Here is a 24,754-nt window from a genome sequence, read left to right as displayed (position 1 = left end):
GGTACTTATCTAATTCCTCAGCTAGCTCCATTTCTTTGCCATTCAGGCTTCTTATGTTGATAGTACCGATCTTTAGCTCTGGTGATGTTGAGTTGGGGTGTGCTTTCAGATTTGTTCCAGTAGCTGACTTTTCGCTGTTTGCCCTGATTCCCTGGCAAAAACAACGGGGGCCTTGTTTAACCTGGCGACGTCCCAGCTGGCATGAAATTTTGTCGCGTTGTACAAAATTGCCAATAAGAATACAATTTGGTCGGCTAAATCCCAAATTGCCAGCTCATCCTCGTTCGTTCAGTATCCAGGTAGATACCCAACAGGGTGCCCCACGAGAAGGTGAGGATTGGACATTAGGTCAGAAGCCCTGGTCAGTTTTCCGCATTCCTTTAAAGGCTACGTGGAGGTCTCCTCTCAGTTATACAGCTTTGGCCCTTAAGCACCCCAGGTATGCAGATATGCAGGATTTACTGTTTAGGAAATCCAAAGAGCAACTGTTTCAAACAATAGCAATATATTGAATGAAGGGGAAAGAAAAGTTTTGTTCTTTGAGTTAGGAGTTGAAATATGAATATCGAATAACTTCTGCACATTATCAGATTCATAAGAAAGTTCCCTCCATGTGAGGCACCACTTTGTGGTGGTGGTGCCAGCAGCGGTGGCAGGGGAAACCCTCCCAGTGATGATACTGGCCCTTTTCATTCTGCCACTTTCTTTTCACATATTCTTTGCTCTACTTCTCCTGAGTCTTCTCTACTTCTCCTACATCACTGGGATCCACTGCCTTGCTGCCATGTGGGTGTGACCTGCCTACATCCAGAAAAGGGAAGGAGGGGATCCTGGTACTCTTGCACTACTTTGGCCTCTGCTTCAGCAAGATGGGTGGTCCTGGATGGCTCAACCAGGATCACTTGGTTTACAGACTTTGCCTACAAGGGTCAAGGATTTTGCAGTAAGTCTCCTTCCCCATTGTCTAAAGACAGGGCCAAACCTTGCTATGGAGCTTGTATAGCATCTGGCATTCCACATCTAGGATCTCCTAGATGTCCAGAGTGCAGTCATTGCTCGCCAGAACATTCTGGCATCTCCTAAACAAAAAAGGCACTCAAGCATGAATCCTTCAAACTCAGGTGTTTTTTTTTTTTTTTTTTTTTGCTCAATGCTAGAGCTCCAATCATTTCAAGGGTCCTAACAAAGCCCCAAACCAGTATTGATACACCTTTCAGTAACAGAAGAAACAAAAGACTTGATTCCAGTACATAAAATTTTTCTCAATTTTAGAAAATTTTCTCATCTTCATATAATGTTTAAGTTTGCCTGAAGGAAAAAATAAAATGAATATTTACCAGTTTTTCTAATCATCTGTGCAACAGGTTAAAAGCCAATAGGAAAATGTCACCTTTCATTCAAAAGGGTCTAGAAGGACCAGCATGTTCTCCCAAAATAGTTAAACTACATTCTGGTGATGTCCTCGTGGAAACAATATGCCAACAACATTCAAAAAAAGAGAAGAAAAAAAAAGAAAAAAAAAACTACTCTGAGCTCTTTCCCCAAATTCCCTACAGAAAACAGTTGCTATTACAATGGATAAATGAACCAAAATGCATGTGTGTTTATTAACATCAAATTCCTGATATGTATTCTCATGGGATGCACAGGTGTACAAGATAAATAGTACTAAATGAAGCTACTAGCATTTTTACTAGCTTCCTACCAACAATTCTCTTCAAAAAATTAATCTTATTTCTGAAGCTTCGAATAATGTCCCAACTAACAATATACACTAACTGTATCGATTCACCTAGATTTTGGTCATCTGTGTCTTTATCTGCCATCAACCACCTGTACAAAAAGGGACAGGTAAGACTAGTTTTTCCTCATGATACATTAGTTCTGTTTCACACAAATGTTGAATGCTGACAATATCATGTTTCTTTCTAACAACTTTTGATTTTTATCATTCTTCTAATGATGTTAACCTGTTAACTCCTAATTTTTCTCAGAAATCTCAAGCCTGTGGTATCTAGTTAAAATTGGCTTGATCACTATCTTATCTACTGCTGGTTTAGTGTTTTGGCTAATTTTCCTATTCCATAAATTTATTCAAGAGTCCACCAAACTAGCTTTGTTTATTCTATTATCCATTTCCAAATTTAATTTACCATCTTTACAAAGAATTCTAATTCGACTTAAATAGCTAATGTATTTTGCTCGTTCTACAGGTTCACTTTTTTATTAATAGTTACTGTTAATTCTGATAGGAAAGTAGCATCTGTACTTAACAGGTGAACTAAAAGTGTTGGTTCATTTGTTGGGCATTTTCTGTAAGTGTAATCTTCAAATCTGCAAACGCTTGTGTTATGTTAAATTTGTTGAAAATTCGCAGGTTAGTTGCATACTACAGCAAATATTTGGTTTGCAAATATAAAAGCAAACTTGCAGATTTTTTCTTCTTTTCACATAGTTTTACAGATTTCTAAAATTAGCAAATATCAAAGACAATGCAATGAAGCAAGTGGTATTTATGTTATTACTTCTGACTTTTTCATAATGATTTTTAAATATAATTAAAAATTAATATGTTCATCTGTAAACAACTATATCATTAGTATGTGTAGATACTATGTAGAAGAGTTTAAAATTTTCATGTTAGCTACACAAAACTATCATTTATTCACTAAAAAACCTACAAGTTCTTACTACCAAATTCTCACATAAGCAAACATCTTTGCTGTCCAATTCCTTGTAAGAGGTCTAATGATAATTTAAAGATATCTATTTTTCTGTCAGAAAAAAAATTTTCAAAACCATCTTGGATTTTTGTTTTATTTTGTGTGTGTGTGTTTACACAACAGTCCTACACTATTTACAGAAGTTAATGGCTATTCTGGTTGCTTCCCACCACCACCCATGCACACACAAACAAATGATATACAGAATTTAAATACAAACTTACCTTTAATCTTTTGTGCTTTTTCAATAGCTTTCTTTTTGGATTGCCATACATATTTTTCTTAACTTTTCTAGGAAGAGATTTCCACCCTTCTGTAGTAGTCACTGATTCACCCACCGTTACAGAAGCCTGTAAAACTGGAGGAGGAGGATCACTGTCCAATAATGTAGTTGCCTCTGGAATGGATATATTATTTTCTACACTAAATGCAGGTAGCAAAACTGGAGGTGCTGAATTTGTTTCACTTTCATTTGACACACACGTCTTTTCGGTATTTGACATGAGAGCAGAAAGATTCTCAGATTCTGTTAAAGCTGATGTTTCTGAATTATATACTTTCTCAATTACAGGTGCATTTTCTGCCTCAACCTGCAACCTTGGTTGAACTTCTGATTTTAAAATGGAAGGCCGTTTTAATTTTTTATTTTTCTTTAGTTTTGCAAGGTGGAAACTATCTCCATTTTCTTTGAGTTCTTTTATTTTCTTCACCTTTCCTCTCCTTTCCAATTTGGATAAAAATTTACTATTTATTGTAGATGATGCCAATTCTGAACTCTTAATAAGCTTTTCTAAAAATTTGGCTTTTTTAGATTTCTTTCTTTTTCCAATTTTAGAAAACTTTCTCATCTTCTTCATATAATGTTTAAGTTTGCCTGAAGGAAAAAATAAAATGAATTATTTAAGATGATGAATACTCCATCCTATTTATTATTTAGAAGAATAAGATACAACTAAATTTAACTGACACAAATTATGATCTATAAGCCTCGATGAGTCTTTGGACTCCCTGGAGGTGTCATGTAATAATAATAACTGAATGCTATTTACATAGTCAATTACACTATAATAAACTATTTCTTCCATCTCAAAAAAAAGTTTGCTTTAATGATATGAAAATACAGCAATTAGTTTTTCTCATTTTTAAGGAACTTGGGGATGGAGGTTGGGGCCATAAAGACCCAAAACCTCTGCAAAATTTATTTTCAATTCCCCAAAGAAAGTTTGAAAGATGACTTGATCTATAATAAAAGTAAATACCTAAAAGAATCCATATTGAATATTCAATATCATTATAATGAATATTTTACATGAAGATGCATAAATATGCAAAGAATATTGATCACACTTCTTGTCAAAACATAGCTAAAGTGAAATTCTGTTGTTTCCTCTGGGTCAGCTGAGCACAAAACTTTCAATAATGAAAATAGAGAATTCTAATAACCTCGTTTTCACAAACATACACCAATCAGAAATATTGCAAATTTAATGGCAGCAGCTTATCCATTTCCCTAGGCTACTGTCAAAGCCTTTTTTTATTTTATTTTTAAATACAGAAACTTCTGAATGATTTAAAAATAAAAACCCTTTCTTAAAATAAATAATTAAGCTTATAATGACTCCCCTTTCAATATGTTTTGGTCAACAGCAACAATGTACCATAATTATATTCCAAAATTGACAAGAAAATGTTTCCTCCACTTTGCAGCCAAGAAATATTTAATTCCTCTGATGTTTTAAAGTTAGAATATTTAATCTTTGCACTCAGAGCAAAGTTCGTACGCTTAGTGAAAATCAAGTGGACATTTCTGCCCTAGTATTCAATTAAAGCCATGTTTTTCCAAGAACAGTGCAGGACAGTCTGAGAGAAAAAAATCCTGTAACTGGTTTGATTTTGAAGACTTGTGGTAAGAGAACATGTTTAAAGTTGGTATGCATACCACATAGAAATAATTAGCAGAAAAAATGTTTTCATTTAACACACTACTAATTTTGCAAATGACCATGGTTCGCTTCCACAGGAGTTAGCGATTTAAATAAACATTTAAGTGCAAGTCAGTAAACAACCACATTAAATATTTCAAACAAGACTAATAAAGGAATGCATGTGATATTGCATTCTAATGGTTACCAGAGAAAATTTATTTGTCATCTGCACCACTCCGTGCCTAGACGATATCTAACATACCATGGTTCGCTTCCACAGGAGTTAGCGATTTAAATAAACATTTAAGTGCAAGTCAGTAAACAACCACATTAAATATTTCAAACAAGACTAATAAAGGAATGCATGTGATATTGCATTCTAATGGTTACCAGAGAAAATTTATTTGTCATCTGCACCACTCCGTGCCTAGACGATATCTAACATACCATGGTTCGCTTCCACAGGAGTTAGTGATTTAAATAAACATTTAAGTGCAAGTCAGTAAACAACCACATTAAATATTTCAAACAAGACTAATAAAGGAATGCATGTGATATTGCATTCTAATGGTTACCAGAGAAAATTTATTTGTCATCTGCACCACTCCGTGCCTAGACGATATCTAACATAACATTGAGGAATATTTAGTCAGTAAGTACAACAACACTCTAATTCTTACACCATAGAGTCCCTGGATAACTTCTAATTCCTTTCTCTAACAGTGGTGGCCAAAATTACTTTATTCTTATCTCTAATTAAGGGTTTCCCATTGAGATTCGTTTGCTTTATGAGCGGTGCAGTAAAGAGAATTCAGGCAAGCACTTGATTGTATATAAAACAAATAACATTTATTACATTAACTACGCACACTGCAAGTTATAAACAATTTGCAAAAAAAGGAAATTCACTCAATTTGACTTCAGGATTCTATCAACTTTTCTAGAACAATTTAAGGTATCTTATCTTATCCCTCTCAAATTTTGAGTTAACATAATTAAAAGCAATACAATATACATACTCAACATTTCAATGCATATGATTAGACAAGAATGTCCTTTATCCTCTATAAAGAACTTAATTTAAAGAGTCCCAAATTGTAGTCAACCTTACAATTACACATTCCCTTGGAACAACAATATTCTATAGTTAGGTACTCTTAAGGAGTCCTTACTGCTTCTATTCACCTCCACAAGTAGCCAGATCAAAATCCAACGCACATAACTTAGAGCAATTATTCTACACTGTTAAATTGTGATTGATAGAATTCCTAAGAGAATTTATTCTTTCATAACTTAACAAGTAAAGAACCCATAATAGAAAATTTGCTTGCATCTAAGAGTATAAACTACATATATGTGAACAAAATTGTATATATTAAACAAAAGGATAATAATTGTAAAAATGCATAAGAAAGAAGTGTTATTCCATTATGTAGAAAGATTACTTAAGCTAGTTAAATATTGGCAGTAAAATTCTAGAGAAAAAGAACATTATAGTATGATTAAAGCAGTATACCATTTCTAGGAATTAGATAGACAAAGCTTAGATGAATGACTCACAATTTTTAACGATAATTGTAGCATAATCCAAGGCCAAGGCCAAGAGCACAGGATTAAGGGAAGTTGCTACAAGCGTATTGTGTGCACACGGCACATGATAAGAAGGAGAAAAGAAGAAATCCTCTACTGAGAGATATCGCATTGAGCGCTATCGATGAGTCGGGGGGGGATTACGGAAGGTTGTTAGTCACTGAGGTATAGCTGGGTGTTCACTTCTTGTTTAAGATTTTTTCCTTTAAACTAATTGTCCTAAGTGGCGCAGCGAAAACAAATACAGGGTGTTCGGGATAAATTTGACATATTTATAATTAATTATATTTTTCCGTAAGTTACATGTATTAACACACACTTCTCTTCATTTAAAAGTTTGGACCCTTCTTCATTCATATACAAGATGTCAGAAAGGATGGATAGCTGGAACCCACCTGAATCATGGAAGAGAATAACTTGTATCATGATGATTCGTGCCCGCCATCAAAATAAGGATATTACGACTGCTGCCCAATGCTCCCTGAATACAGTAAAAACAATCAGGCATGAACTAGAGACTTGCAATGGTGACTACGAGGATGTAGCAAGAAGAAAGATCCCTAGCAGACGATCTGATTGCGTTCGTACAGCAGAATTCCTCGCAAATCTGCAGGAACAGGTGTTGAAGAACCCTGGCATTGGAATTCGGGCTTTGTTCGTGGAGTTGCTAACTGTAGTCAAGCTCTGGATAACAAGGGTAGCCAATGGTAGGCCGTATGTATGGCAGCAGGATTCGGCCCCTTGCCACACCTCTGGGAAAAGTCAAAAATGGTTGTCTGAAAATTTCTACGACTTCACCAGTCCAAATGTTTGGCCTCCAAACTCCCCAGACCTTAACCCCATGGATTATTTTGTATGGGGCGCAGTTGAAAAAGACACCAATCGCACTTCCAGTAATACAAAAGCCCAGTTAATGGATAAAATTAAAACAGTTTTTGCGGCCCTTCCCAGGGAGACTGTAGCATCAGCTTGTTCGAGGTTCCGAAGCAGAATTGAAGCTGTGATCGATGCTAATGGTGGTTATTTTGAGTAAATCTTGTTGATAGTATTGTAATTAACTCTGCCTGTAATGTTTTTTTGTCAATTCATTAAATTTAATAGATACAAAGAAGATTTTCTTTTTCCTTACGAAACTGTCAAATTTATCCCGAACACCCTGTAAATGTCTTAGGATTTTATGAGAAGAACCTCAGAAGCTTTGTTACATTTGGATTTTGGCTCTACCCCAGGGCAATTCCCTTTGTGCTTGGATAGTACCACGTGACACCAAGGAGCGAATAAATGTAAAGAGCATAGACATCAAAGTCATTAAAAAAAAGTTGACACAACAACAGTGAATAGCACGTTCATAAAGAACAAGTCTTTTCATTCCCCCTTTTTGGTATGTTCACATGGACTGTACATTAGATAGAAAAAACACATGTTCCTCCTTAGAAAAATTTTATACCAGTAGACAATCACCTTATCTAATGAATACTTAGCTCAAGACACCTCCCCTTGGAACCAAGTAATATCCTGATATACTTTCACAAGTATCTACCTAATCTATGCAAATCATTCCTCAACTAAGACTGATACAAAAATGGAAATAAAACTCTCTTACCGGACACATCTTATACTTCTCGAGATTTGAAAACATCGATTATGCAGGGCATTTCCTTGGAAGTAAATCAAGCAACCTTGAACTGCTTTCTGGGTTCCTTGTCTGCTACAGCATTCTGGTCTACACAGCATAATCAGGTTTCGTCACGTAGTGCCTATTTAGATAATGGCAGAGATGCATACCTTCAAGGATTTCAACGGTGGCTGACTGCTTATCTCAAGAATTCATCGAATGTCCCACGGATACTTCTTTGCCCGGACTTGGTTGTAATTCGAACACAGCTCATGAAGGTCAGGTCCTACGAACTAAGTGGCAAGAGCCGAGAGCTCCAGACTACGAACATCTATTTGTCATCTGTGACCAGACATCGGGGAAAAAAAATTCAGAGTTCCAGGGCACATCATTACCCTTTATAACTCCCGCTATTTTCTCTTATTGGCCTACTCATTCCTCAAATCAGCTCTTGTACAGTAGGTCACTAGTGCCAAATAGTAAGAGAGCTGATTTGAAGAATGAGTAGGCCCAATTAGAGAAAATAGCGGGAGTTATAAAGGGTAATGATGTGCCCTGGAACTCTGAATTTCTTTTTGTCTGGAGAAGAATTTCTCTGGCAGTCGAAATAGTAGCCTCGCTCGATGTTCAGAGATAAAGCTGCGACTGGCAGACATTTCACTCATCGCGAGCATGACTTGCAATATTTATCGCACGTGCCTCGCTGTAGGGAGAATTACCGCTAATTGGATTATGTTCCAAGAATAGTGTCTAGTTCCAATGGCAAATACTTAAGATACACAATTTTATCAAATAAGTTACAATTTACAAATATAAGTTTAAGTGAATATTTACAGAGTTTATGTATACATTAGTAAATAATCTTTTAGCATCACTTCTGATTAACAACTCTGACTTTGGGAAAAGGTTTACTTGGTAAACTCTGAATGAGATTTAAATTTTATATAAATTTTCTCACTCAGAGTTTAACAGTAGCATACATGTCATTAATCATAAAGATGCAACACAAAACATGCATGCCTTCCATTCCATAGCCTTTTTCTCATATCAGTCCTGGCTTCAACATCTGGAAAACTCAACTAATCAAGTCAACTAATACAGTTGACCTTTGCATGGCATGCAAAGGTCTGTAGAAACTTGCAGTGGTTCAAGTTTCTACCTTATGAACTGCTTTCCGTCATTGGTAATCGGATTGTCAGTTTTCTCTGATCATTCACTACATGTTATGGTGAATGACATTTTCTCTTCAGATTTTAATATTAATGCAGGCATTCTTCATGGTTTGACCCACCTTGTTCTTCACCACACTCACACAGAACCATCACTCACTGAACTATTCAGTTTTGCTGATAAGAGCACTCTCTATTTCCTAGTCATATGACAAGCCTTGCAGAGCTAAAACACCACCAAGTTTCACATCTATCAGTGTCTTACCATCCCTCAATGAGATGATAACCTATTCAACCTATTAAACTATTCCAACGCACAACTGCCTCCCCACCATTCTAGTCATAACTTTCATGTGTTCAGTTACTAATTTTGTACAAATCACAAATCAGACCAATCTTAGAATACAACTCTTGCAATTTTAGGGATTGGGGATGCTTCTACCACCCTCTAAAAATTTTCGATGCTGTTCAGAAGAGGACAATTTGGAAAATTTGACTTCAGACTTTCTTTAGCCAGTCTCACAAACTATTAGTTTCCACACAGTCTTTCACAGATATTTCCATGGGTGTTATTCAACAGTACTGACATCAATCATGCTCCAATTTCTGCTAAATATATGCTAGCAACACTACTCAACAGTGTTGAGTAGTGTTACTACAGTTGTTGCAACTTTTACAGTTGGATTACTGACTGACTGACTGACTTACTGAACTTGCTACTCCCATTCATCTTTCATTCCATACACCTCAGATCTGTGGAACAGCCTTACCTATGAGGTATTCCCCAAAGACTGCAGCCTCTAGTTTTTCAAAAAGAATATCAGTAACTGCAGAATACTTTTCTCTTGATCCCATTCTACACATAGCTCATAGATTTGCTATAGACATCGCAGCTTCTCACGTACGGGAGGAATAAATAAATAAATAAATATATATATATATATATATATATATATCATCAAATTCCTGACATGTACCCTCAAGGGAGTGTACAGGATATGATAGCACTCATGAAAAACTGACATCATTACTAACTTCTTATCTACAATTTTCTTCCAAATCAGTCTGTTACTTGTCAAGATTCCAACATTATCAGATCTTATATTTCTATCTTCTAAGGCACTTTTTCCCATATCAATCCAACTATATCTTGGTCTTCCTCTGGGTCTTTTTCCTGCCAACCTGGCAGAGAACACTTGTTTTGCTAATGTTTCCTTGCACATTCTGTTTAAGTGACCATACCACCTGAGATTAACTCTGCCAATGCATTCTTGGATGTTGACAATGTCAAGTTCTTTCCTAATATCCTCATTTTTAAAATAATATTGCCAATAATGCCATCTGTTCACACCCGTAATCTTACTCATGACTCATCTGTGGTCTCTAGTCTTTGGTAAGTTGTTTTATTGCTAACCCAGCTCTCAGATCCATAAGTGAAAATTGGTTTGAACACTGTCTTATACACAGCTAATTTAGTGTTTTGACTAATTTTGCTCTTATTACATATAAATCTATTCAGTTGACTTCCTACCATACCAGCTTTGTTGATTCTGTTGTCTATTTCCATATTTAATTTACCATCTTCATTAAAAATCATGCTTATGTAGCTGAAATGTTTTACTTGTTCCAGAGGTTCTCCATTCACAATGCAGTCGATATTGTCAACGCTTCTGCCTATTTTCATTGCCTTTGTCTTGTTATTGCTGCCATTCATACCATATCTATCACAACAGTTAATTCAATTTAGTCAGGGAATCTTGCAGACTTGTAGCGGGTTTATTTAGAAATAAAACATCTGCATAAAGCAAAGAGCTGACATTAACATCTCCAATTTTCATATCAAGTTTAATACCATTTTCCTTCATAATGTGATCCATATAGATAATGAATAACAGACGGGATAATGTACATCCTTGTCTGATATCAGATTTAACATTAAACCACTTTCCGGTACTTCCATCAATTCTAACTGCTAACTTACAACTCAAATAAAGACTAAGTATTACTTGATATAGTGCCCCACTAACATTTTGAATAGCTTCTCTCTTGGCACCTTGTCATATGCCTTTTCCAGATCTACAAAACTTAAATACAGATCTTTGTTATATTCCCAAGATTTCTCAACTATTTGTCATAAAGTGAAAATATGATCCTGACAGCCTCTATTTGACCTGAATCCAGCTTGTTCTTCACCAAGCTTCTCTTCCACAATCCTTCAACTGTTTCTCAAGAATACTAGCATAAATCTTACCAGGAACACTCAGTAGAGAAATACCTCTACTGAGTAGAGGTATTTCTCTACTAAGTACTCAATTCTCACATTCAGTTTTATTTCCTTTTTTTTTATTTATTTATTTTTTTTATATATAAGGGTACTATGAAAGCTCTACTTCGATCATCTGGAATTCGTCCCTCCATCCAGGCCTTCTGAAGTAAGCAGTGCAGCCACTGTAAGACTTTAATACCCCCATACTTGAGCATTTCTGGTCAAATATCATCTACCCCAGCTACCTTTCCACATTTCAGGCTTTTGATTGCTTTTTCTACTTCAAGTATGGATATGTATTCCTGGTCAGTGTTTTTTACCACTATGTTGTCACCGTTTCATTTAGCAATTTTTCAAAGTAATTTTTCCATACATCAAAGATATCTTTTTCTCCAGTTTTCATGTCACCTTTATCATCTCTAATTCCTTTTACAACACTCTTTATTCCATTTCTGAGCTTTTTCAACAACCTCCAGAACATCTTGCCACCTTCTTGATATTTATTTTCTATCTTCTTACCAAAGTCTTCACAGACTTTTGCTTAGCTAGTTTTATAGTGTTTAGCATTCTTATATTTGTCTCTGTATTCTCTAAGAGCACAAGCCGGCTTATTTGCCAGAAACGTTTGATATGCTTTCTTCTTTTCCTTTACTGCCTCTTTAACTTGGTCCAATATGGAGTCTGATTTTTCTATCCTTTCAAACAACCTTGGCATTCTTATATATATATATATATATATATATATATATACATATATACATACACACATACATATATACAAGGTGGTTCAAAATTCCACGTACAAACTTTGAGGGGAGGTAGAGAAGATCAAAATCAACCATGTTCACATAGGAAAGCATGACCGGAAACATCACTGGAAGGTACTAACAGGGACACAGATACAGAAATAGCACAAGGCATTAAATAGTGTAAAAAAACTTTATTAGGCATAACTGAACAGTTCAACAGTAGTTGGATACATAATATGATAAACAAGGTGCATGTCTACCATCTCAGCGTTCATAAAACGATGCTTGTTCTTCGTATGATGTTGAAAGCTTGAATGAGGAAGCCCCAATTGCTCACCTGGAGCACTGGCGAACAGCACCACCTATCACTTTCTGGTGGCATTTCCAGTCATGCTTTACTATGTGAATATGGTTGATTTTGATGTTCTCTACCTCCCCTCAAATTTGTACATGGAAATTTGAACCACCCTGTGTGTGTGTGTGTGTTACCTAAAGTTTGATGCCAGATAATGAGAAGATTATCAAGTAACCTATAAATATCTAGAAAGAAATTGGGCTTCTGAATGAATGTCCATTTTACACTACCATATTAGAAGGTATTATCTTCTTATTGACTTATATTGTGAACAAACAAGAGTAGACTGGAAATTTGGGATTTAGCTAACCCTAATCTGTATCAGTCAGAAACTGTATCCTCATGACAACACAACATGATAATCATGATCAGTTTTTAAGTTCATTGAAAATATGACATCCAAATATTTTGGATGGAAATAGTCATAATTAGCAACAATTCACAAGGTAGAAAACACAAATGGTTTTGATTCCTGATAAGGGATACAGCTTGATTTTACACATGCAGAATAATATTAATTAAAAAATGCAAATGAATTGAGTATCATTCTTCTAGTTCATGGAACTGGTGGTTGTTATATCATTGATAGTTTTTCACTCCAAAATATTTGCATAGAAACTAGTTAAGTAAAGAGAAGTTACGCAAAGGAATCAAAATTGGAAGCAATCAACAGTTTCTGATGTAGGATAAAAATGTACATGCTTGACACAGATTTAAAGTCTAACAATTTTTGAATACATACCGTAGACCAAATGAAACACTAAAATCAAGAACCAAAATTAGAGACTGAATCATAAAATATGATGTTGACTAATCCAGCCAAGTAGGCATGTTGTAAAGTTATGTGCAAGGACCAAAAACTCCAAACTTCAGACACAGAAAGTTAGGAAACAATCCATGAAATGAAGTTATACACCTGGTTAGCAAATCAGCATGGGGCCCTAGCACAGAAAAAAAAACTTTTTTAAAAAGCTAAGTTATATGTGAGAGTACTTAAATAAAATTCACAGTAAAATTATGGAAAGATAAGTAAAGATAGTAAAAAATGTAAGATTACTGAGAAAACTTTAAAATGACAAAATGAGCTCTACTAAAATAATCAAAGATGACCTTTAGTCTCTTTCTATCCACTGGATATAGGCCTCTCTCCACAATCTTATTTCAAATTTTTGTAGACCATCCCTCCCCACCATCTTGTTCTTTTGCACCCTTTCCTTCTCCAGTGTTCTGCTAATTATTAGTATGACTAGCCAATCTCCATTTACATGCTTCATAATATCCTGTACTTCATCTCTGAAATTCTATTTATTTCTGATTCCCATTCTTTCTCCAAAGCACTTTGGGCTACTCACTCTGTCTTGTTTTTTTTTTTTTTTTTTTTTTTTTTTTTTTTTTTTTAAGTCATTGTCCATGTCTCATTTCCATTACATAAACTGTCCATGCAGTTAGATTGAACCCAAGACACTCCTTCCCCTGCCTGGGGAAGGAGTGTCGTGGGTTCAATTCTCGTCGCTGACGTGAGGAGCTTAAGGATCTTCCTCAGCCATAGCCAAATTAACTGGTCCTGGGTGTGGACAGCGGGGTTTTTTACCCCGAGTTTATCTGGGATTTTTCATTCCGCAAGCAGGCAAACCGGCCCCGTGAACACACAGATCTACAGCCATAAATACTTAACCCCCATGGGGAGGGGCTCAACTCGTCCCAATAGGGATGGGGGGGAAAAAAGGGAGGAAACTTCATATGAATAAATAAATTACATAAACTAAAATTACTTTTTTTTTTATTAGAAAAAATGTAAAGCTAGATAATCTAGTAACAAGGAATTTTTATATAGGAAAACTGTTTCTGAAAGTCTTCTATTTCTTTTTTTGTAAACTTGATGGGCCAAGGTAAATATACCTGCCCATCATTTCAAAAGGTGTATCTCCTAATTTGATAATTATTTATGTTAATCTTTACACTTATTTTTATATTCTCTGTTAACATCACAATGCCCCCCCCCCCCAATCAGTACAATACCATATGCAAAATATAAATGATTTAGACGTCATGATATATTCCTAAAAGCATCTAATGGCAGAAAACTGTCTAAATGAAATCTGATCTTGCCTTCTTCCTCTCTGTGCCAAATTCTTTCTCTGATGTTCCAACTTTATATTGACTACTAAGTTCTAATACATAGTCTCTAATGGCCCATTGTTTTTTAACTTGATTATGATTCCTGATTGATGTATAAAGTCAAAGGCTTTCTCAAAAATCTACAAATACTAAACATGCAAGAAGTAGATATTCACTTTCTGTTACTTAGGTAATAGCATGGATATGATCTATTAAAGAAAATCTCGCAATTCTGTTTAAAATAATGGATATGTTGTACAATTACAATAATAAACTGATTATACTACAGTTATATCACCCCTGCTACCCTTTTTTATATTAACAATCAGTGATTTATGCCATTGCTGTAGAATGTTTTCTGTAGTTGATGAGCATGACTATAACTTTCTAAAATACGAACCTATAAGATTGTATTCTGCTAATATACCATGTTTTTAAGGATTTTCATCATTCTTTGTGATTTAAGAAATTTCCATAATTCTTCTATTACATAATTGATTTAGTACCTCTTTTCTAAATTTTGCAGAGGGTTTGTAACTTTTTCTATAGATCCTTACAAAAATCACACATATTGCCATTTTTCCCCCTTCTATCATCGCTTTCTTTGCTTATTTTTCAGATTTGGGAATCCTTTTCTTTCACTATACAATCATTTGATCTTTTCAGTTTTTTTTGCTCTTATTTTATATTTTGTGTCATTCCTGATTTCTAACTGTCACATTTCTACAAATTCTCTACTGCCTATGCTAATCCTGTCTCCTTTACCTGCCATATTGACACTACCTTCACCAAATTCAGTTAAAGTTGTCTTCCAAATTCTTTTTCCAGTAATAATTTTCTTAAATCTTTAGTGACTTATTGCTGAAGCTTTTTTCCCACACTCTCAAATAAGTCTCCTTTATACTTTTTCATTTTTCTTTGTATTCTTTTTTCAAGCTTTTCTTCATGGATTACTATCTACACCTTCCATTACAGGATTTTTTATTACTAATTTCAATCTCTCAATTTCTTTCACTCTCTTGGCATTTATCTTTATTCATGATCTTGCCAGCCATCATCACTACTATCATTAGTTAAGATTATTAGATATTTAATATTTATATGTTGTTCCCCATAATATAATTATTTCACTGAGAACTTCTCCATTAGGTGATCTCTAGGTCTGCTTTCATTTAGTTTTTTTTTTTTAAAATGAAAGTATCGCCTATATACAATCCCTGGTTCTCTACAAATTCAACTCCTTATGAGTTATGGCCATGAATGAATCATGAATAAACGAAGAAAAAAACTGTTTAATTGACCATTTTCCTACAACTTATTATGAACCTTTTCAGGATAATTTATAAATTTGGAGGGGGGGAGAAGAAGCTTATATTAGTATTAAGTGTGATTTGCGATGTCAGACACATGGCTCACTGCATTGTATGATTTATCATAATTCACAGCAATGCAGGTCAAGTATGCTGACTAAAGTTGGTTTAAAATGAGATCTTGGTTTTTGTTAGATTGGACTGGACACTGTAGCATTTTGGCAGCTTCTTTGAATCTACATGCATAGTTGATTCGATATATACTGCATTCTTGCAAGCCTCCGAAGTACTTTATTTTATTTTTTTAGGTGGTATGAAACACTAATCTTGATCTGTGTGTCCACATCCGACATGTTCATGTGGATCTCTCCAGATCATACTGCCTAGCCAACAGCAGATATTCATATGCATGGAAAATTTTGTATGCTCCTAGTTTCTTGAGAGGAGAATGAGGCTGTATGGGTGACTGTGGCAATATGGAAACTTTTTGTATAGGTGTGAAGGCAATTGTTAAGAGTCATGTTTAAGCACTTCTGCTATCTTATCTTTTACATTTTTTATGCAAGGAAAATGCACCTATTGAGTTGTCTTACTTCTGTATTTCAATGGATATGCAATGGCCTTCATAAGATGTTATGAATGGTTACTGATGGTTTTCAGGATTGTAGCCATTCATTAGGAGTACCTCCCTAAGATGTCAATGCCTGTTTCCTTTAGTTATCATATTGTGTATGCCCTTCCCTTAAGTTTTTCAATAACACCTTACTTCTAGGCCAGATGGTGTGCGATGTAACATGCAAGTATCTTCTAGTGGCAAACTTTATGTACACACTTCAAAAGAAAGTTCGCCATGATTTGCTGCTGAGATAACTTCCGATAGGAAGTTATCTCAGCAGCAAATCATGGCGAACTTTTGTGACTTAAGCTTTTGTGTGGATTTTGTGACTTTGTGTGGATTTTGTGACTTAAGCTTTTGTGTGGATTTTGTGACTTAAGCTTTTGAGAAAGTCAGCAAAACTGTAGAAGGTTTCTTTGACCCTACGAAGGGTTGTCTTTTCAAATGATTCCATAAAGAGATAAGTAGAAAAGAAATATTATTAAGAGGCATTCAGAGAGGCCACATATTACCTGTTCTTGAATTCATTCACACTACCTGCACTCACCACATCTAATGGCAATCCATTCAAATTATGCAGCACTTAATGAGAGAAAAATATAGCTCTCATTCCCTTCATTCTCAACTTACAAAGATGCCTTATTGTCCTTTCCTCACCCTCCATAAAATGAAAAATTCCATCTGCTGATATCCCGTATGACCCATTTAGAAATGTGAAAGTGTCAATCATATCATCCCTCTTTTTCTCCTATTTGCTAGTGTTGGCAGTCCACAAATGCTCATTCTGTCTTCATAATTTGCATTCCACAATTCTAATTATTTAATGAGAATTGTGAACTTGATCTCACTTGCACAAAAGTCCAAGTGATATCTTATAAAGATGCAAAACAACTTTATCTTTACATGTTCATTTCAGCATTGCAATCATCCTCTGAGTTTTATTTGCAATCTTTGCTATTATGGCCTCTAAATTTCAACTTTCTACCTACTAAAATTCCAAGATCTCTAGCCTGATTAGCTTCTAGCATAATTCCACCAATATAATGTGACATTTGATATCTCATCATACCGAAGTAAATATATTTATTTACTTAATGGCTGATATTCCACTGATTTTATACTCAGCATCTTCAAAGCACAAGTGGTTTAAAATTGTAATTGATAACACAGAAAAATAAAGTTCAAATTGGCAACATCCATCATTGTATAGAGAGAGAGAAGTAGACAAGTATTAATTTTACCTTTACTTCAAATTTTTTGTAAACTGATACAGCCAGACTTAGTGAGGTTTGTATGTTTTAAAAGCTGCTGCTGATTCCTGAAACAACTTGACTTCACAGATCTTCCCATCTGTAAGCCACAGTAAGCCAGTTCACAAGTATAAGGCACCTCATATACTCCTAGATATGACAAAGGAGAAAGTTTATCCTTAAATGAATGGATGAGGATCGCCAGTATAACATATGGTTTAAATGTGGTGTGGAGCTGATATTAAGTGCTCCGGATGTCTCTTCAGATGTGTCCTGAATGTTTGAGATAATTACAGTTTTGCTGTGGTCTTGTGTATTAGGGAAGGGAGGCAATTTGAGAGAGAGATTAATATTTTCTCTATTTTTTGATTATAGCCACTGGCTATAAAAGTCAATGTGACATGGGTTACTACAGACAGGAAGTACGTTAACATCCTGCACCATCGTCAGACAATGCCTTGGACATCTCTTCACACAGGATTAGATGGAAGAAAAAAACGAAAGTGCTACACAGAAGTCAGAGATTGTTTTTGAAATCAGCAGCAACTTCAAAATATTCTCCAAACATCTGTCATTTTAAAATCAAATTAGTACTTGTCTACTTCTCTTTCTTTATCCAACAACAGATAGTGCCAACTAAAACTTTAGTTCTTCATGTTGTCTGTTACATTTGAAATTATTCTCACAATTAACTATTGTCAGTGTTTGAATACAGTGACAAACTGTGCTCTGAAGATGTTGGGTCAAAACATCAGAAAATAAGTAAATAAATATAGTATTTATTTTTCTTATCAGTGTCTTGTATTATGAATTAAACAGTTAAAAACTTAAGATTCCATAAACATATTCACTAAATATGGAGAGATCAACATTCCCATGGCTAGGCTTCCTGTTTGTTCATAGTAAAGGTCTTCAAACCTTAAAGAATATATCATCCAGACAGCTTCCTGGTGTCCAATGGAAAATTTCTAATAATAATATGATCTTTCTCTTAGAATATTGGTAAAAAAGGCTAGTGACATCTAACTTGTCAGATTGGATCCAAATTAATATACTTGTCCTTGTTGATGAAGTTCTCTTGGAAGATGTAAAAAGATGCTTTTATGTAACATATGTAACATGCTTTTCCTACATGTGGAGATAGAGTAGCTAGATATTTGCATAGGTAATATGTTGAAATGAAACTCTCTCTCCTTATGAATTTCAGAAGAACATGTATATGTAGAATAACAATGTTTCAAAGTAATTTATTCATTGATCCCCTTAAGCCAATTAAAGATCATTTATTAAAACTTGTTTGGCTATTAGCACTGTGTGGGATAATTCTTCAATTGCCTTTAAGTATTGACATCATTAAGTAAATTCCTTTGTTATTATTGCTATTCCTTTGTTATTATTGTATAACCAAGTTTTACTTGATTATACAATAAATTAGAGATACCAAGAAATTACGAAGTATAACCAAGCATAATTATATACTTGGTTTAATCTTTTATTCAAGTGTAAGCAAACAAAGTTTGCACCTGAAATAGAATCAGGAATGGGGGGAGAGGCAGCCTTCCTGTGCAAAACTCTTACCAAGAGAGCCCACAATCTTTGTTCCAGTGGAACCGCCCTTACTGCTGAACTTGATCACATACACAACACTTTCCTCCCTAATAGCCACAGCAATCACAGCATTAAAAAAATTAATTAGGTCCTCCCCCATTCCCCGGTCTTCTCTCCAGAAAGAGTTTAGAAATGCCATCACCATACCCTACATTCGTGGCACATCAGAAAAAATAGCCAAGATTTTAAAAAAGTATAACCTACACACAGCATTTAAGCCCCACCACAAACTTGCTACCCTTATCTGCTCTACAAAAGATCAGCTCCCTCCTCTCTCAGTGCCTGGAGTCTATAAAGTACCCTGTTCCTGTAAACTGGCATGCTTTGGACAGACAGGCAGATCAGCTACTATACACTTGGAGGAACATAAGTCATACATCTGCAACCATGACTATGGTCAGTCAGGCCTGGCTGACCATGCTTGGACACAACCCACAGGATCTCATGGGAAAAAACCACCATGCTCCACCACAGCAAATTCAAAAGAGAGGGACTATTCTTAGAATCAGCAGCAGCACTGAGGAATCAACCAAATCTTAACAAATATGGTTTCATTAAGCTTCCTAAGATTTGGAAAATGCTTATCTCCAGATGTCCCACTTTACATTCCAGGCCACCTACAACCGCCCTTAGAAGGCACTCAACCTAGATGGGACTTCACTATCACCCACGTGGTTGGGCTTAGTATTGTTTGTTATTTGTATTTATGTTACATTAGTTTTTTGTAATCCATGAAGATGTCTCATTGACTGAGACAAAATATAGGAAGAATTAAATTCAGTTTCAATCCTTTCTGAGTGCTGTATACAATCCATTAAGCCTCCAACATGATGTCCTCACAGCACTTAAGCCTCTACACACGGATTATAGACACCCAGCTAAACTCTACCATGCGGACAATTAGTGGGGCAGTGAGAAGCACCCCTTTCTCCTGGCCACCTGTCCTATCTAACATTGCTCCACCAAACATATGGAGAAGACAAGCCTCATTTAAAGAATTTAATATAAAGCAATGAGCAACCCACTCCTGCCCCTGCACCAGACTCTTATAAATTCACCTCATCTTCGCCTAAAATCTAGAAAGCCTCTCTGGGCCATGGACGAACTCTTTTCAACTATCCTGCCATCAACACCTGACATGTGGAGAGAATACTGGTCTAACAATCTCCCAACAAACAGCTTCCTCGTAGAAGATCCCTGCGCTCTGCAGCCTGGTTTTATTTTTCCTAGGAAGATTTGGTCATCAATCAACAGGATCAGAACCAATCAGGGCAGATGTGGCTACCTACTACATAAATGGGGCTGTCGGACCACCCCTGTGATTGTTCTCCCATGGCTCAGATGATTACTCATATTGTGAACGACTGCCCAAGGCACCAATTTCACGGTGGTGGCCTACAGGACATCCACAAGGTGACGGATTGGCTTTCCAGTCTGGACATTGACCTATAGTTGGTATGGTGGTGGTTATGGGCGAAATAGAAGATCAAGGTCCTGTTCACCACGAAGACGTTATTCTCGTAGCCACTCTCATAGCCCTCATCGAAGCATCAGCAGAACTCCTCCTCATGCTAGAAGAGATGATGCAAAGTAAAATGGGTTTTCTCTAATGGATCAAAATTTTCACACGTCACAACTGCTCTCTAATAAAACCTTGGATACAGCTACATTTGTATTGTGATGTGTTGAGAGAACATGCAGTCCTGTCATATTTAGTGCGGTAGGATGAGAATTTTTCCTCACTTGATTACAACAAATTACTTTTGCTTTTTTTTTTTTTTTTTTTAAAAAAAAAAAGGAACATTTGAAGACTTGGAATGCAGTTCGTGCTTTTTATGTAATGGACTTTTAATTGTTAAGATTTTCATCATTTGTTTCTGGAGATTGTGAGTAGGACAACTCATATAGAAGCTAATGACTTCACATCACTTGCCTTAGTATCCCATAACGCAAAGCACATATCCTTACGGGTATGTGTAATGTATGTATTATGGGAAGGGTCACTACCCAGACTGGTTTCAGCCTTTATTGAAGTCTCATCAGTGGGAGCCAAGTGTAAGCAAACAAAGTTTGCTTACACTTGGATAAAGGATTAAACCAAGTATATAATTTCTTGGTATCTTTAATTTATTGTATAACCAAGTGGAAAAACTTCCAACAACTATCTCTAATCCAGAGTATTTTAATAATAAAGGGTGTGACACCTTGTGGCAACTCGTATATGAAAATGGCTTCTGCATTACTTCAACCTTAGCATCACCTCTGGGTCTGGCTCCCACTGACAAGACCCCCAATAAAGGCCAAAACTAGTCTGGGTAAATGACCCTTCCCATAATGCATAGCATTATACATACCCATAAGGATATGTGCTTTGCATTATGGGATAGTAAGGCAAGTGTTGTGAAGTTATTAGCTTCTATATATGAGTTGCCCTAGTCCTGATTATATTTCAGGTGCAAACTTTGTTTGCTTACACTTGGATGAAGGATTAAACTAAGTATATAATTCCTTGGTATCTTTAATTTAAATTCTTCATCTTGTTCTTGTACACATTCAAATAAAGAAAATTCAATAGTTATTCTATTCAAATGTGTATAGAAGAACAAGATGAAGAATTTACTTATTAATAATAATTCAAAAATGCTGTTATTTTTAGTCAAGGGTTTGGAAGTGATCAAAATGACTACTGTTCTCGTCTGCTGCATCTCTTAGAATTTTATGTGAACTGTTCCCCCCCCCCCATGTTTGCAACACAATGAGCCACGAGTCTGGCATCTCAATGCTATGTTCACTATCTAGTTAAGCTCATTTTATGCGTGACAGTTACTTTGAAATCACTATGTTGATGCAAGCTCCCCCCACTTCATTATTTATAATTTATCCTGAAGTACACAATAAGTTACAGAAAAATTATCAATTAAACAATTCCTTTCTTCCTTTATGTTTATTATTAGTGGTTCATACCAGATAAACCATTATGGATAACTAATACCATGGAAACCTCAAGTCATCAATAAGTCTGTCCTCATCAAAAACAACACATCAGCAGAAAATATCCAGGAAAAATTCTCATTCAATTTTATTTCCCTTTTTATAGATGGGCCCTATATAGCTAACTCTGTTGTATATAAATAGGGGCTCATGAATATTCTACTTACCTGATCTCACATCTGATCCTATTGATAGTCAGAATGAACAGGATTAATTCTTCTAATGATAATGTTTCTCTCTGGGATGAAGAACAAAATAAAAAACTTAAAACATTCTATGCTCATCCACCTAGACTCCATGGTTTATCCAAAGTTTGTAAACCTGGTATTCCATTAGGACTAGTAGTTGACTGTATAGGATATCTCATTTATCATAATCAATTTCCTGATATATATATATATATATATATCCCCAAAGGGTGTTCAGGTTACTATGACAGCATTACATAAGTTTACATTATTATTAATCTCCTATCCACAATTTTCCTCCAAATCGGTCTATTACTTGTAAGCATTCCTATATTGTTATATGTAACATTTTGTTCTTCTAAGAGTTATAACTGAATCAATCTGCCTAGATCTTGGTCTTCCTTTGGATCTCTTTCTTGCCATCTAGGTAACAAACTGGTTTTGCTAACATTTCCTCACCCATTCTATTTAAGTGGCCATACCACCTTAGATTAGCTATGCCGACACATTTTTGAATGCTAATAACGTTAAGTTCCTTTCTAATATCTTCATTTTTAATGCGTCTACCATCAGTTCACTACCCTAATTTTTCTCAAAATTCTCATATCTGTCTCTAATCTTTGATCAAGTGCTTTATTTCTAAGCAAACTCTCAGATCAATAACTTAAAACTGGTTTGATCACTGTCTTTTATACTGCTAGTTAGGTGTTTTGGCTAATTTCTCTCTTATTCCATATAAATTTAAACAGAATGGGAGAGGAAAGACTAGCAAAACAAGTGTTCTTTGCCAGGTTGGCAGAAAAAAGACTGAGAGGAAGACCAAGATATAGATGGATTGATACAGTAAAAAGTGCCTTAGAAGATAGAAATATAAGATCTGATAATGTTGGAGTCTTGACAGGTAATAGATTAATTTGGAGGAAAATTGTAGATAGGAAGTTAGTAATTATATAAGTTTTTCATGTAGTGCTATCATATCCTGTACACCCTTTGAGGGTACATATCAGGAATTTGATGATCATGATCCACATAAATTTATTCAGTTGTCTACCCACAATACCAGCTTTGTTTATTCTGTTGTATATTTCCAGATTTAACCTGCCATCTTCATTAAAAACTGTGCCTAAATAGCTGAAATATTTCACTTGTTCTGCAGAATCACCATTCAGAATGTAGCTGAAGTTTTCTGAGTTCCTGCTTATTTTCACAGTTTTGATCTTTTTATAGCTGATTTTCATGCCAAATTTGTTACAGCTGTTATTCAATTTAGTTATTCCTAGAGAATAACTAAACTGAATCCTAGAGATTTGCATTAAATGGGTTTAGGAGTACATCATATGCATAAAGCAAACATCTAAGTTTGATATTTCCAATTCTAATATCAGACCTAGTGCCACTCATACATAATGTGAACCATATAGAGTTTGATATTTCCAATTCTAATATCAGACCTAGTGCCACTCATACATAATGTGAACCATATAGATGATGAATAGGATAGGAGTGGAGATAATGTGCATCCTTGTCTTACCCCTAATTTCATGAAACCACCTTCATGTATTTTATTTCCTTCAATTCTAACTGCTGACTGACAATTTAAATATAGATTACTCTGTATAATGTTCCATTGACCCCCCCCCCCCATATAATTGTAGTGTTTTGAAAAGCTTTTCTCTGAGCATCGTGTCATATGCTTTTCCAGATCTACAAAATTTAAGTAAAGATACTTGTCATATTCCCACGATATCTCAACTAGTTGTCTTAAAGTGAAAATCTGATCTTGACAACCTCTAAATATTTGGCCTGAACCTTGCTTGTTCTTCTCCAAGTTTCTCTTCCACAATCTTTCTCAACTTCTTTCAATATGCTTGCATAAATCTTACCTGGAATACTCAGTAGAGAAATTCCTCTGTGATTCTCACATTCAGCTTTTATTCCCTTTTTTTTTTTTTTTTTTTTAAATAGATGAGTACTATGAGAGCTCTACTCCAATCATTGGGGATTTCAACTTCTGTTCAGGCCCTCTAAATATTTGTAGCCACTGCAAAATGTTTATACTTAAGCAATTCTGGTCAAATATCATCTACTCCAACTGCCTTTCCACATTTCAAGTATGGATATGTATTCCTGACTGCATGCCTGGTCAGTGTTTTTTATCACTGTGCTGTCATCACTGCTTGTTTCATTTAGCAGTTTTTCAAAGTAATTACTCCATACTTCAAGGATATCTTTTTCTCCCATTTTCATTTCACCTTTATCATCTCTAATTCCTTTTACAGCA

The 24,754-nt window shown here is 35.3% G+C and overlaps 1 protein-coding gene across 5 annotated transcripts in view; it reads right to left on the bottom strand.

Annotated features, from left to right (window-relative positions):
- The window catches only part of LOC150099350 (uncharacterized), a 350,001-nt gene that overhangs the window by 17,245 nt on the left and 308,002 nt on the right, over positions 1-24,754 (bottom strand). For all 5 annotated transcript variants that reach the window (XM_090404451.1, XM_090404452.1, XM_090404450.1 and 2 more), the window contains one exon: positions 2,948-3,597. In XM_090404451.1, coding sequence (XP_090260577.1) covers positions 2,948-3,597 — 650 coding nt within the window. The remainder of the gene's footprint in view (positions 1-2,947; positions 3,598-24,754) is intronic.

The sequence above is a fragment of the Typopeltis vanoorti genome, chromosome 14 (assembly GCF_054136105.1).
Source record: "Typopeltis vanoorti isolate ZY-2024b chromosome 14, IOZ_Tvanoo_1.0, whole genome shotgun sequence".
Lineage (NCBI taxonomy): Eukaryota > Metazoa > Arthropoda > Arachnida > Uropygi > Thelyphonidae > Typopeltis > Typopeltis vanoorti.
The sequence above is the reverse complement of the archived record's forward strand: the minus strand, read 5'-3'. Positions and strand labels throughout refer to the sequence as shown.